General features: G+C 40.9%; 1 protein-coding gene across 1 annotated transcript; it reads right to left on the bottom strand.

Moving 5' to 3' along the window:
* Positions 1–2708: 2708 nt before the first annotated feature.
* LOC147891181 (short-chain dehydrogenase TIC 32, chloroplastic-like) lies at positions 2709–7572 on the bottom strand. The gene is made up of 8 exons (XM_087390004.1): positions 7286–7572; positions 6652–6883; positions 6424–6503; positions 6178–6331; positions 3829–3907; positions 3621–3705; positions 3224–3270; positions 2709–2965 (listed from the first exon to the last, which is right to left on the bottom strand). The coding sequence occupies exons 1-8, from the start codon at positions 7407–7409 to the stop codon at positions 2798–2800; spliced, it is 969 nt and encodes a 322-aa protein (XP_087246130.1). The 5' UTR covers positions 7410–7572; the 3' UTR covers positions 2709–2797.
* Positions 7573–14297: the final 6725 nt, after the last annotated feature.

Genomic DNA, 14297 nt, shown 5'->3' with positions numbered 1-14297 from the left:
AATATGTCAAATTTACGTGCCCTTGTAACACATGATGAGGATCCAAGTGGCCAACATACTGAGCATTCACTTGGGAGACATGGGCATCTATCTCCACACCACTACGACCATATCTCAGGTATTTTAAAGCTTGCCAAGCTAAAAACTCATTTAAAGCTTGCCAAACTGAATCAAACTTTATGTGTGTTTTGCAACAACATACATTCTTGTCTTTGAGTCTCTCTTAACATTCCAAGGTTTGCAATGCTCAAAGCTCCTCTGCCTGATCCTTATGTTAGGGTTCTCATCCTTAACTCTCAGGTAGCTCTATTTGCTTGAATCCAACAAATTATAAAGAGTATTTATAAAACCTATGCAAACTAAGGTTGCAGCTAGCATGGTGGTTTCAATCAGCACAATGGCTTCAAGCAGCATGGTGCCTTTTCCTAGCATGATGGCTTTTATTATTTCAAAATAGTTCTCTCTCTCTCTCTCTTCTCTCTGTCTCTCTCTCTCTCTCTCTCTCTCTCTCTCTCTCCCTCCCTCCCTCCCTCCCTCCCTCTCTCTCTCTCTCTCTCTCTCTCTCTCTCTCTCCCCACCCTCATTTCATATGACTTTTAAAAAGTGCTAACAAGTGCTCAAAAAATGCTTATGTGTGCTCAAGAACTACTATTACATTGCTTGGAATGTGACAAAATATGTGAGTACCTGGGAGGTGACAAAAATAAGTGGGTATGCTAAAAAGTGAAACTAAAAAGTGGGTATGCTAAAAATAAGTGGGTATGCTAAAAAGTGAAACTATAGATGAACATTATTGAAAAGTGCTCAACTAGTATAGCGCGATTATCACCCCCCCTGTCGAATTTCATAAAATTCAAATGAAAATTAACTAATATAATAGCAATAGACAACTAGCATAGTGGCTGCAACCATTGCTATTTCTTCCCTCCTTGAGAGGCATCTCGCTCTCTCTCGCTTGCAAGCCTCCCCAACAAGCTACAATCTCAGTGCTATTTCTTCCCTCCTTGAGAGGCATCTTGCTCTCTCTCGCTTGCAAGCCTCCCCAACAAGCTACAATCTCATGGATTTAGCAGACAATCTTCCTCTGTAAACCAACAGACCCAGCATGGTGGTTGAAACTAGCAAATGAATATTTCCATCTCCATTATCACCCTAAACTTACAAAAAATAGCTACACCCAATTATGCATTAGCCCTAGTTATGAAAACATACAATCCCAAGTGACTGATCATTGTTATGCACAGTCAAGATTTGTAACTAGCAACACAAGATTTTGTGTCTAGGTTGGGGGTTTCTTTTCATGTGCTAAGATTGGGACTTTAGAGCAAACTGCACACATAGCACGTTCAATGTATCGCACTTACATAAATCCCCAACTAGAACTAGCACGGTGGTTGCTACTTCAGCCACTGGGCTTGGAAAAAAATATTCTCTCTCTCTCTCTCTCTCTCTCTCTCTCTCAAATTTCATAAGATGCAAATGAAAATGTACCAGCATAAAAAATGTGTAGAAAAAAGATAGCCAAAGATAACACTGGAAGTCTGATTCACTTGCCTTGTGTCAAGCGTGCGTATGATGTGCTCCCCTTACTGCTTGCATCCAATTCGTAGCCTACATACATCATTCTTGTGAGAAAATCTCGTGTTATTATGCCCGGATAATGCTACTTCCTTTCCTTGCGATTAGTTGATGCCCACAAGTTGATCACATCAGCCTGCATCCTTCCAGTGGACGACCAATTGTTGGAATCATATCAGTCTTTCTAATGGAAAACATCTTTGATGTTGTGTACCCAACCTATTTCGTGTTTTCTAAAGATGGAAATAACATACCCGATGTTGCCCTCTTTGTAGCTAGGTGGTCTAAGCTATGCAACCATTTCACATTGTTGAGGCCTTTGAATAAATTAGTGGTAGCATTATCACTTTGTGTACTTCTGTAACCATGGTTCAACTTAACCCAATACAACAACTCATTTATCAAAGCTAGGAACCAAAATAAGGCTAAGCTAAAGTTGCCATCCCTAGAAGCCAAACTATAGTAGAAAAAGCCTACTGTTAGTAATTGTGGAAAGATAGACTTGCCATTTTTTAAGGACTATTACCATAGAAGCCAAAATATACTTTAAAAAGCCTATTGGTAATTGCTTTATGATTCATGATCATGCTAATAGCATCAAAATAATAAGGATATTAATAATGAGAGTTTTAAGTGGAAAAGTACGACTTGCAATAAATTTTGTAGCTACAAATGATAATGCATCTATTATTACCAATAATACCTCCAATAATAATTTGAGTACCTCCAATGGTTATAGCCAATTTCCTAGATTTTCTCTAGTATGCCCTATATATATGTTAAGACTATTTTGAAAATAAATATGCTCTCTGATGATGGATTGACACAAATGTGAAAACATCAACCAAATCCTTGGTCAAGAGAGGGATGTGAAACAAAAGCATTTAAAAGAGCGAGTAGCACACATGGATAATGAAAGTAGAGAGAGGGGAGAGAAAAAACACCATCAACATTGAAAGGAAGCAATTATCACAATGATAAGGGACTTTGAAAATTGAACATGAGAAACAAACCAAATCTATATAATAGAAAAACATTCCAATACTTATAAAGATGCCTATGCTCATTATTTTTCAATTATTTAGTTTGTATGTTAGTTAAAAAAAGTTCATGTTACAATTCAAATCACAAAAGATAATTTGTTTCTATAAGAATACAAACAAAAAAAACTCTAAGACTAGTTAATAATAGTCAGACTAATTGTTTGCAATATAGATGTCTATTCTTTCAAAGATGTGAGCTTCTCACTTAACTCCCATAAGTCCTTTGCAAGTTTTGTATCACATGCTTCTGCACTTGGCTTGGATACGTTACAATCCACAAAGTACTTTCCACTTGTGTTGTCGATAGATGGGTGAAGGGCTAGAAGACATTGCGTGGCAGCACCCTATGGAAGATTAAAGACTTATCAGTATGACTCCTCTCTCTCTCTTATAAAATTATGAAATTCTTTACAAAGAGAATATCATTCAATGCCCCCCAAAAATTATGTAATGCACTTGTACATGCTTTCTTTAAGCAAAAGTTAAGTGCTAAATCATATGATCATCATAGTAAAATAATGTTTATCACGCAAACAAAGACATGGGATCTTCAACAAAAATTAATATGAAAAGAGCCAAACATAAGAACTTTATTTTCTCACCTGAGGAATTGTCTTGAACAACAATCCTCCTACCCGCTCAAAAAACTCTACAAAGACAATGTCAAAAGGAAAAGCAAGAAAGTCATTACTTGGTATTACTTTAAAATATGAGCATGGCACAATGCCCTTTTTACAAGTGTCTTATCTAGATACAAAATAGCTCTCTCTCCTTGTCATGATATTCTCTCTCTCTCTCTCTCTCTCTCTCTCTCTCTCTCTCCATGCTTTCCACAACTCATGATGTTGATACTATGTACTTTTAGTACCATTTTGATGGGTGCCCTTTTGATTACATAAGATATCATGCTAAGAAAGTCCAATTTTAAAGGAATGTAATCTACAATATAAGAACTTCAATGATACAAAATAATAAAATAAGGTTCAAAAGTGAACTTACGAAAAATTACAGAAGTGTGTTTTGAGAGGTTTGTTTTGATCACCCCTGGATGAAGAGCATTAGCTATCAAATTAACTTGCTCCTCCTGCAAAAAAAAAAACTAGATCTTTAACAAAGAGGGTTAACCATGAGCTAAATTCTTATCTTAATTAAGTATTGAAGGGTCGCACATGCATCTTTAAGAAAGAGACCTTTTAATGAGGCCTACCTCAAATCGCCTTGCTAGCTCCTGTGCATGTAATATGTTTGCCAGTTTTGATTGCCCATATGCACGCCATGCTGAATAGCTGTCATGGCAACAACAATACTTGAAGTTAGTTGCAAATAATTTTTATAAAAGTATTTTATCTCTTGACATAAAACGAAGAGAAATGGCTATATTTCTCTTTTTTTGTGCTTCAAAATGGATAAAATCAAAAAGCAAAATGACAAAGTACATGTTCTAGGGAGACATGCATTCAATGAGGACACCTAAGCGACTTTATTACATCTGACATAGGGTTACAAAATTTGGTGTTTTTGATCTCACCCGTGCGTTCGGAGCTTCGAAAATGCTGAAAACGAATAACCAGAGGCCCGAAAAAGACACAAAATATTTAAAAATAAAGTATACAAGAGAATGCGATTTGATATTAGATTGGTGACGCACCGGTAAGGTAAAAAACACCAAATTCTCTGCACCCTGTCAGATATAATAAAGTAGCTCAGGTATCCTCATTGAATACAAATTCGACGGTCATTCTTTTGTTCTCCTTTTTTTGATTTTTTCCAACGTTACATTGGCCCTTGTTTGATTGGCAGAGGGCTACTTTCCTTCTAGGCTAAAAGGCCCCAAAATGAGCTCTGATTTATCCTAATGACAATTTATTGCATTGCAACCAAGATGGACTAAAAGACATCCACATAATTGAATTAAATATTGTACTACCCACATTTGTAGCCAAGGTTAGATTGGGTTAGACTAGATGTTTTTATTAGACTAGGCCAAGGTTAGACTAGGTTAGACTAGATGTTTATATTTATGACATGGATATTATTTATTGTCCACTCTTGGTAAAGGGCTTTAAACATCTTTTAGCTTTTTCCAAAGGGATATATAAGTAGTATTACTAAGTGGACGATGATAAATATATAATTGAAGAATAGCAAACAGCATGATTGACAAGGCCACTCCTTAAACTATGTCATCCATTGCATCTCACATGAATATGTGCCATCCTTTACTCAAGCCCAATGCTATATACCACATGCATGATGGTGGGGCTAAGGATTATGATCTCATGTTAATTGACCCCAATGGAGTAGATTAAACAAGTCACTTTCAGTCCAAAACAATGCGTACATTGTCACAAGAATTCTAAGTCAATATTCATACTAATATAGAGAAGAGTATGGCTCTAAGCTTTACCTATAAGAAAGACAATAAGGTGGCAAGTGTAGAATATGCATCAATATCTGAGAAGATTTAGCCATGAAACATAGCTTTAGACCCTTAGCAATGATGGTAAGGTACTTGTCCTCAACCTATGTTGGCTATGTGTCAGATAAAGGGAACTTGTTCTACTTACATGTAAGCACCATTGTTGTGGAAGACTGTTGCATTCAAGAACATGGAGTACGATGATGATAGGGTTATTCATCCAATCTCTATATAAATGACTATTATTACAAGCCATTTTGTCTCACGTGGTCACATCAAATTCAAGGAGATCAATGCTTGCATCGGAAACGATGTTGGGAAGTCAAGGATAGTATCCTCTTCAAATGAAGAGATTGAGCCCAAGTCAAATCCTAAGTTTGACTAGACACAAACGCCACTTCTTGAAGACCATATCATAAAATTAATGAGTGTATAATTTCTTGCTCATCAACAATACAGTTCTTTTCTTCTCTCGTGATCCAATGTTGTATATTGTCTCAAAAGGTCTTAGCACATCAGAGGAAATAGGATGGGAATGGAAAAAGGTGGTCCCATCCTAATAAAATATATTTCTTTCCTATTCTCATCCCACCATGTGCTAATCGTAAAAAGGAGAGGACAGATGGCATCATTTCATGATAAGGAGAGATATCATCATTTTATCTTTCCGAATCCCTAAAAAGAGGGGATCCCATTCCAATTGCAAAGGCCAAGGATGAGGACAATTTAGATTACCATCCTAGCCCCATCCACATGCTAAGTCCCATAAGGAGTCCTTTGCTATGTTTGCAGGTGCTACTAAACATAATCAAAGGCCTTAATGTTTTGTTTCACCATGGTAGAATTCTGACTAAACTTTTTAGTAAGATCCAAGGTGGGTATTTTAGATCTACTAGCCTATGTTGCTTCTTGGTTTGCAGAGTTTTCCTTGGAAGTCGATTTAGGTGATTATACTTTTTTAAATAACCTTTGTTTACTTTGATTTTGGAGGAATACCAAAATTCTATTAAGAAAGATCAGCTACTAGGGCAAGCCAAAAAGGAAAAAAAGGTTATTTAGAAGAGGGAAAAAAAGGTATGACCAAAGGCCTCCAATTCTTTACCAAGCATGAAGTGTCAAAAGAGGCGTAGGAAGTACCTTGACTTGTCGTTCAACTTGTCCAAGCGGATGCCACCGGAATACGTGAACTTATGTCCCATAGACGAAACATTGATAATTCTGCCTTGGATGCCAGTTTCCTTGGCTGTGCTCTTCAAAGTATCCAAAAGAAGACTCGTCAATAGAAAGTGGCCTGCAAAACGGCGAATCAATGAAAAAAATCAGCCGTTATGTACAACTTACGCACGTGAAGAATCATTGATCAGCCCAAGGCAAACGACTCACCAATATGATTTGTTGCGAACTGCATTTCAATCCCATCTGTTGACAGCGCATATGGGCAAGCCATGATAGCTGCATTGTTACTGCCGTCAAAGAGTCGTGATTCAGAGATTTTAGTCAACAAAATTGCTGTAGACGGACAAACGTGACGAGGAGCAGTTCATATTATATGTTAAAGTTTGCATTATTATTAGCAATATCTCGTTTCCAAAAGGAGCGCGCCGTGCTTACATCAATATGTTCAGAGGCAGAGTCGTCGCCTTGAAATTCTGAGCGAACTTGCGCACCGACTCCATCGAGCTGAGGTCGATCTCTAAAACATGCAAGCGCGCATTTGGGTTCTCGCTTAATATGCTCTCTTTCACCTTCTCCCCAGCAGCGACGTTCCTCACGGCAAGCACAACCTGCGCGCCGCGCAAGGCCAAAACCCGGGCGGTCTCCGTCCCCAGCCCGCTAGATGCACCTGGCACGGAAACGAGAAAAGATCGATTAGCTTCAACAAACGCACCATTAGATCGGACAGTACGAAGTAGATTGTCTACTTTGCCATCCTGTAGCGAGGCATAAAAGGAGGACAGGACAAGTGACAAGAACATTAATGACCAAAAGAACCACTGCACATAGAAAAGCCCGGTCTCTCGGTATAAAAGCTCAGGCAGGAGCTCCGAGATGAGGAAAGAGGTGGATCTGTTCTCTACTCTCTCTCTCTCTCTCTCTCTCTCTCTCTCTCTCTCTCTGTGGTTCTCTCAGAGAAGCTCGAATGGATGCAAATAATATACACTCGAATGGATGCACCAGCTCAAATTACTGGCAAATTACTTCCAAAGGTGAAGGCCAACAACCAGATCATGCAAGGGAGGATCACCTGTGATAATGGCAGTGCGGGCAGACGCATCGACGCCATAGGTAACGTCCTCGGCAGTGGAGGAGGAGCCGAAGGAGGGCTTCTGTGTGGAGGAAGAAGACCAGGAAAGCCAGGTCGGAGCCATGGGGATGGATGCTGTGTTGCAGATGGCACAAGTTCAACTTTGTAGGAAAAGGACATTCAAGGGACCATTCAGAGAATGGAACTAATCATGCTTGGGGGTTCCTATTCATGCTCTCTTTTCTTCCTTTTTCTTAATACAACATGCGCCTTTCCAACATTTCTCCCCTCTCATATTGCATGACCTCCTTTAATTATACAATACAATGAACCATGATTGTCGCACATATCATCACTCGCCCTCCACATTTTTCTTTCCCATTCCCATCTGCACAATACTCTCTTCGAGCCACTCCGAAAAATGTCCTCTATCCGCATCCAATTGTGCCTCCCTTCATCCGTGCAAAACCTCCAAATCTAGAAGGTCTAAGGGTGGGCTTTCATGATCTCTTTAAAAGCCTCGAGAAGAAAGGTTGAGACAAAATCACACCCACCATGGGAAGGCATGACAAGCTAAGAATTAGTGGGACCTCCTTTCATGTGGTGCTCCATGTGTGTGTATAAATCCTTCTTGGTAGTGACTATAAGGAGAAAAGTATTGTTTCATACAAGCGTAATACAATATTCGCCCTAGTCTAGGATTAAAACTACGTACATTTTTTGCTAGGTGGGGTTTGGGCCACACCAAGGCCCCCAAGGCCTATATTCCCAACGCCTCCCTTGGCAAATTTCATCATAAGGATAGAGCAATTTCTTTATATGTGAGACCATGTTAGAACATGAAGTCAAAGTGAGTGTTTCTAGTGTGTTTTATTGAGTTCTAGAGTAGGACTAGACTACTTTATATCCTAGTGTGCCACATGTCACTATGGGACTTATCCCATATCATATGACAGCTAGAGTGTGTGTGCCTATTCTATAAAGGCATTGTACTTGTCTAGTCTTGCAATATATGTGGTCTACATCAAGCTTTCTATCATGTGAGTACTTTGGTTATCATTGCTTTGCACTTGTATCTTCATTTTACTTTTTCCATTTCCTTTCCATGTTGTGCCATGTACCTTCATGTGGTGTCAGAGCCTAGTTCCTAGACGTCTCTTTCTTTGATCTTCCAAGAGGATGAGGTGAGGGAGGCCAATGACGCTACTCTCCATTCTCCTTCTTGAAAGGCACTCATGTCTCCCTTAGCCTCACCATTGTTTGGAGCTTTTGGAGGAAGTGATCTACATCGAACCTGTAGTCCATAGCTCAACCCAAGAATATGTAGATCCAGCATCAAAGAGAGGACTTAGAGAGGAGTAGGCAGCTCGCAAAGCAGCCATGGGCCAGCAGGGGAAATTTGTACAGTAGCCACACAACTCACGAACAGTAAACCACAACTTGATCAGCCCCATGGCTGGCGGCAGCTCACGAGTGAAGCAATGTAGGAGACAGCAACATAAGGAGAATGGTGGTGGAGCAAAGGTCAACGATGAAGAGGATGGACAGCTCCATGTTGAGCTGGCTATACGAGCAACAGCGTAGGATATACGGACAATATGGCAGAAGTGTACGGGCAACCTGGTATGGCAATCAACAGGCCTGTCGTACGGCGCACCAGTCTGTACAATTCATACAACTGTATGGCTGATTTGCAAGATCTAGGCTTTGAGCTCACGGGATGATAGTTTCGAGCCTGCTGTCACTATCTTGATCTCCACTTTCATAAGTTTGCTGCTCCTCTATTTGTAAGTCTGTTGTACCTGCACTTTTCCAATCATGAAGTCTTCCAAATCAACTACCATTTTGTTCGAGAAGTTTTCTGGTAAGAACTTCCCTAAAGAAAATTGCACACTGGGAGAATCTGAATGACAAAGCTCTTTCTCTCATTGGTTTGGGGTTGGGTGATGAAGTTATTCATCATTTTGATTTTGATTCCCCTGCTCACGAATTATGGGCTAAGTTTGAAGGATTGTTCTCAGTAACAAAGTCATCAATTCAAAGGTATTCCTAAGACATGAATTCTTCAAGCTGCAAATGAAGCATGAAGACTCTCTTCTTGCTTACTTGAATCATATGAAATCCCTTATCACTCAGCTTGCTAGTCTGAAGGCCCCTGTAGGGGAAGATGATCAAGTTGCCGTGCTCCCCTCGAGCATTGAGGAAATTTCTAAGTACCAAGAGATCATACCAGCATTGCGTGTGACACAAATGGGTTATCATGGTATGGTTGCTATGCTCATTGATAATGAAAGACGGTATGCAGATACTCCGGACTCCAATGCATTGTACTCCAAGGGCAAATGCAAATTCAAGCCTTTCAAATGCAATCATTGTGGTAGCTTGGTCACACCGAGGATCACTGCTTCAAGAAGCTTGCCAAGCAACAAAACAAGGATCATGCCAACTTGGTTGGGGCTGCAACAAGTGAAGACGAAGAAGAAGATGATACTTCGACACCGACTCATGCTTTCACTGCCGACATCAGAGATCTCTCTCTCCATTCAGAGGTCTATGTACCTGATGATCAAGACTTTTGTTTTTTATCTATTCTATGTGTGCTTGGGTACTCTGCCCTGGGTAGTCCCCCAAAAATGCTTGTAATAATGAGTCTTGTGTGCTTGAGTTAATAAAGGTTCACAGCCTTCGATTGTCCTCCTAAAATGCTGTAATCTTTCCTGCTTTTCATGTCTGACTCTCCACCATTTTGCTATGGAGTTAGGAGGGGATGTATTGTGGGAGCCTTTCTATTGGCTTTGATGGGTCTCTTTATCAGGCTTGGCTGAGTTCGAGGATGTTGGTGTATTCCCTAGACCTATGAGCAGGTCATGTAGCCATGCTATGATATGAGCCTCTGAGCTACATGGGGTGCACAGATTAGCAGTCCATCACTGCCATGTTCTGTTCTTGGCTTCATTCCAGTAGTTCCTCACCTTTCCTTCATGGGGGAATGTTAGAACATGAAGTCAAAGTGAGTGTTTCTAGCGTGTTTTATTGAATTCTAGAGTAGTACTAGACTACTTTATATCCTAGTGTGCCACATGTCACTATGGGACTTATCCCATATACATATGACACCTAGAGTGTGTGTGTACCTATTCTATAAAGGCATTGTATTTGTCTAGTCTTGCAACATATGGAGTCTACATTAAGCTTTCTATCATGTGAATACTTCGGTTATCATTTCTTTGCACCTGTATCTTCATTTTAGTATTTCCATTTCCTTTCCATGTTGTGCCATGTACCTTCAGACCCATCTTTTATTATTTATGTTGCAAAGGCTAGGGTCTTAGAGAATAGATCTCATGTGATGATGTAATTTCTCTCTACTTTTTCCTATGTTTTGGTTTGTTCCTTGCATGTAAGTAGATTTCATGCTGTAAGGAATTCTAAAATATGAAAGGGCCAATGCATGAAGCCTAATCGAGAAACTAATTTTTTGGGCACTTTTTGGGCTCGAGGGGTAACTTATCATATGTAACCCTATCAAGTGAGTTCAATAGAGGGGTTTTTAGTAATTCCATTACTTACATATTTATATATACATAAGGAAGTAAATTAAGGCCCAAATATTAATAGACAAAAGGGTGTTTTATATACAAGAAGTTCTAGAAGCTCCCAACATGCAACATGGACATTTGGATAGATTGGTTTATGGGACCTAAATTTCAAAGGATGGGTCATGTGTTCAAATCCCAACCTTGGATTTTTGTGTAGATTTGTAGTCTCTACTTGTGTAGAATGGGTAAATTTGCCTTACGAGAATGAAAGGCCGTTACTGCACCCAATGGACCCCACAATGTTGAACACTTTGCATTAGTATTAGTGTCGGATCTGTCTCGCAAAAAATTAAGATAATCTTATTTGACAAATTGAGGCACCTTTCTCAAATCTGTCTCCTTCTAGAAGCTTCCAATCGCCTCTCTAGTTCTATATATTTGAATGCTTCCTTTGCCTTCTGTCCCCATCTCCTCGCTCCTACCAAACGGTTCTTAACAAGTGTAACTTTTTTTTGAAAAAACATACACGTGAAAATTCACAAAAGTGAATCAAAACTAGCCAACCAATGGGTCATAAGACGATGCCATGTAAGTGATAGTTCTAGGGCTAATGGGCGGCAAGTAAGGGTGAAGGGCACGCCCGACAATGCAGGTAGTGTAGAGGCTAGAAAGAAGCAAACGGGAGAAAACTTTCTTGCCACCTATTTTCTTCCTCCCCTCCACACGAATTGCCTAGGCTATCAAAGCCCTCCAAACCCCAAATTTTCCCCACCCAATCCTGTGCATCTTCTTCATAAAAAAATCTTCAAAACCTTTGTCATGAAGCATGACTACTTGTTTCATGATAGCATGCATGAGAGCTTCAAGGGCACTACCAAGGTGTAACTTTAGAACATGCATATGGGAGCCCTCTGTAGTGGAAATGCCATCATTTGATAATTCCTTGGATTTAGGGCTGCATTTATAGCTTTGTATTCCAACTCCAAGGCCAGTAATTGGATGGCTATGCAGTCCTCCAGACAGTCCTATCCACTCACCTACTCTAGCGCGGTGGCTGATCTGAGAGCAGCTCAACAACAGGAAGGGGGGCATGTTAACAGCCATGGAGCACGTTAATGGATCTAGCCCTATGGGTTTTGAGCCTCAAATGGCTTAGGATCGATCTAGTCTTGCGCGTATTGAGCCTCAGATGGCTTAGGACCGAGGTAGTCACCAGGATCATCCAAATTGGTGAGCATAACACAAGAGCCATTTGGATCTCGTATATGGATAACACAAGATCCATTTGAAGACAAAGAGGAGGTTGAGAGAATTAGCATATGCCTTGGTGCCATATTGGCCCAAGTGGTTGTAACAAAAGAGAGATGAGAGGGAGTGGTATAAGGAAAAGGGTTGGCCCTCCCTTCAAAAGGTGACTTATATAAAAGGACAAATGGTTGACTTGTATAAAAGGCCAAATGGTTGAATTTGGTTTTCATTGTTGTGTGCACAAGTTTGGAATAGAAGCTCCATGGCTGTTAACATGCCCCCCTTCCTATTGGCTGAGCTGCCCTTGGATCAACCATGTTGGAGTAGGTGAGTGGAGAGGACTGTCTAGAGGACTACGTAGCGGTCCAATTGCCGGGGGGTAATCTGCATGAAATAAGATCGGAACTTCCAGAAGTGGGTGGCATGCATGTCCTCAAATGTTTGAATGTGATGGCCATGGAGGTTGCGGACTCGAATGTAGAGGCATAAATCCTGGAATTGGGAGGGACCGATGTCGGGGTTGAAGACAATCTAGTTGTTGAGGTTATGTAGTTTGTCATCAATGGGCCGATTGTGGGCAGGGAGATCGCGGAGTAGCAAAAGGATAAGGCGGTTGAAGTGTATCACTACAACCATCATGGGTTTGGGAATGTAGTAGTAGGTATCGTTGAATGACTGGAGGCAAAAGTAAAATCTCTCCTGAGTCATTTCCTTGGGGAAGTTATACTTTGGGAAGTTGTAGATAATATTGGGTGATGTGTCGAGGATAAGGGATGTTGGAAAAATCACCTCCCATTTATAATCCCCCATGTGAGGAGAGCGTAGGGGAGGTGTGCTTAGGTTTAAGGCTGCTTAAGAAAGAGCTCCTCTAGAGGGTAGTTTGATGCCAAACTACTACAAGATTGTTTGAAATAGGAGGTAATAGAATTGCACATGTATCTCAGTACTAGGGATGACATCAGCAATAAAGGAACTGCCATGTAGGCATTTAGAGCAATACGGCAAGATATGCTATAGACAGGTGTTGTGGAGTGTGGATTGGAGATAGGTATTGTACGGGCTGATTTCAATGGCTGTACAGAATTGCACTGATAGATCCATAGGTCAGAGATGACATAAAAGGTGGTGGAATTGACTGGGCTGGTAGGCAATGGATCGAAACAGGTCTTGGGCATGCAACAAGCCTTGATTTGACATAGATATCTGCTTGGTCCAATGGCTTCTTGTCATGTGGCTAGGTAGGGAAACAAATAGGATGCCTATCACATTGACTTTCATGACCGACTAGGGGGATGGGCCCCTATCAGTTGTGGAGGCTACAAAAGTTGGCCAGATAAGACTAGCTAGTCCGTCCATATGCAAGGCGTTCATCCCTACCAAAGGAAAGACCTTGGGGCTCATTAGTCATCACTACCCAGGGATCCACTTGAGGAGTAGATTGGAACTACAGAGAGCCTGCCTCAAGGACCAGTTTAGGGATAACGGAGGTGGCCATCAATAGTAGAGACAAAGAGCCCACAAGGATCTTGTTATCCTAGAGAAGTGGATTCGCGGCCCTTGTTCTTCTTCATGTCATATTTGTAGATCTTGCTGAGGGCCTCGTGCAGGTATTTCTTGTGCAAGTACTTGTGTGCAATGATCGGGAGGCTAAAGGTAGACTGCACCATGTCCACATTGAGGTGGTTGAAGTGGGGGGTGCCTGCTGCATCATGGGGAGTGCCACCTTTGAGTTGTGGGTGCTAACGAATTCCTCGAGTAGTTTCATGTCAAGGTGACATGGCAGGTGCTTTGCAATGGGCTTAAGGCTTCTCATTGCCAGGGATGCTTGTACTTTTGGCTCCTTGAGAGACTGGTATGCGGCCGTGTTGTGGTAGTAGAGGGTATAATCGTTCCCCTCATCACATAGTTCGATGGGATTGTGCAACCATTGAGTTGTTGGAGCCATGTTTCTCCAAGTGGTGAGTGTGTCAAGGACCTGCTTCCCATTGCGAATCCTCGAGAGGTGGTCGGCTAGGACATGGGTCTTTCCTTTATGCACCGTGACCATGAAGTTGACCTTGAGAAGGATTAGCATCCACCTTGTTATGAATCTTGTCATGTAGGGCTTGTTAATCAAATATAGTAATGCTTGGTGATCAAACAAAAAGACAAACTCGTTGGCTAGCAAGTAATGCCTGAACTTAACTGCGTAGCCCATGTCTAGACCTTCCCTCTCTGTTGTAGTG

The sequence above is a fragment of the Dipteris shenzhenensis genome, chromosome 18 (genome assembly GCF_047967505.1).
Source record: "Dipteris shenzhenensis isolate YYH24624 ecotype China chromosome 18, Dip_SZ_1.0, whole genome shotgun sequence".
Classification (NCBI taxonomy): domain Eukaryota; kingdom Viridiplantae; phylum Streptophyta; class Polypodiopsida; order Gleicheniales; family Dipteridaceae; genus Dipteris; species Dipteris shenzhenensis.
The sequence above is the reverse complement of the archived record's forward strand: the minus strand, read 5'-3'. Positions and strand labels throughout refer to the sequence as shown.

Bases quoted from the DNA above. Each gene is read 5' to 3' on its own strand.
- LOC147891181 (XM_087390004.1), bottom strand. From the start codon at position 7,409: ATGGCTCCGACCTGGCTTTCCTGGTCTTCTTCCTCCACACAGAAGCCC. The intron at 3,908-6,177 runs GTACTTCCTACG...TTGCCATGACAG, and splicing joins AAGTTGAACGACAAGTCAAG to CTATTCAGCATGGCGTGCAT. The intron at 3,271-3,620 runs GTAAGTTCACTT...TTGTCTTTGTAG, and splicing joins ACACACTTCTGTAATTTTTC to AGTTTTTTGAGCGGGTAGGA.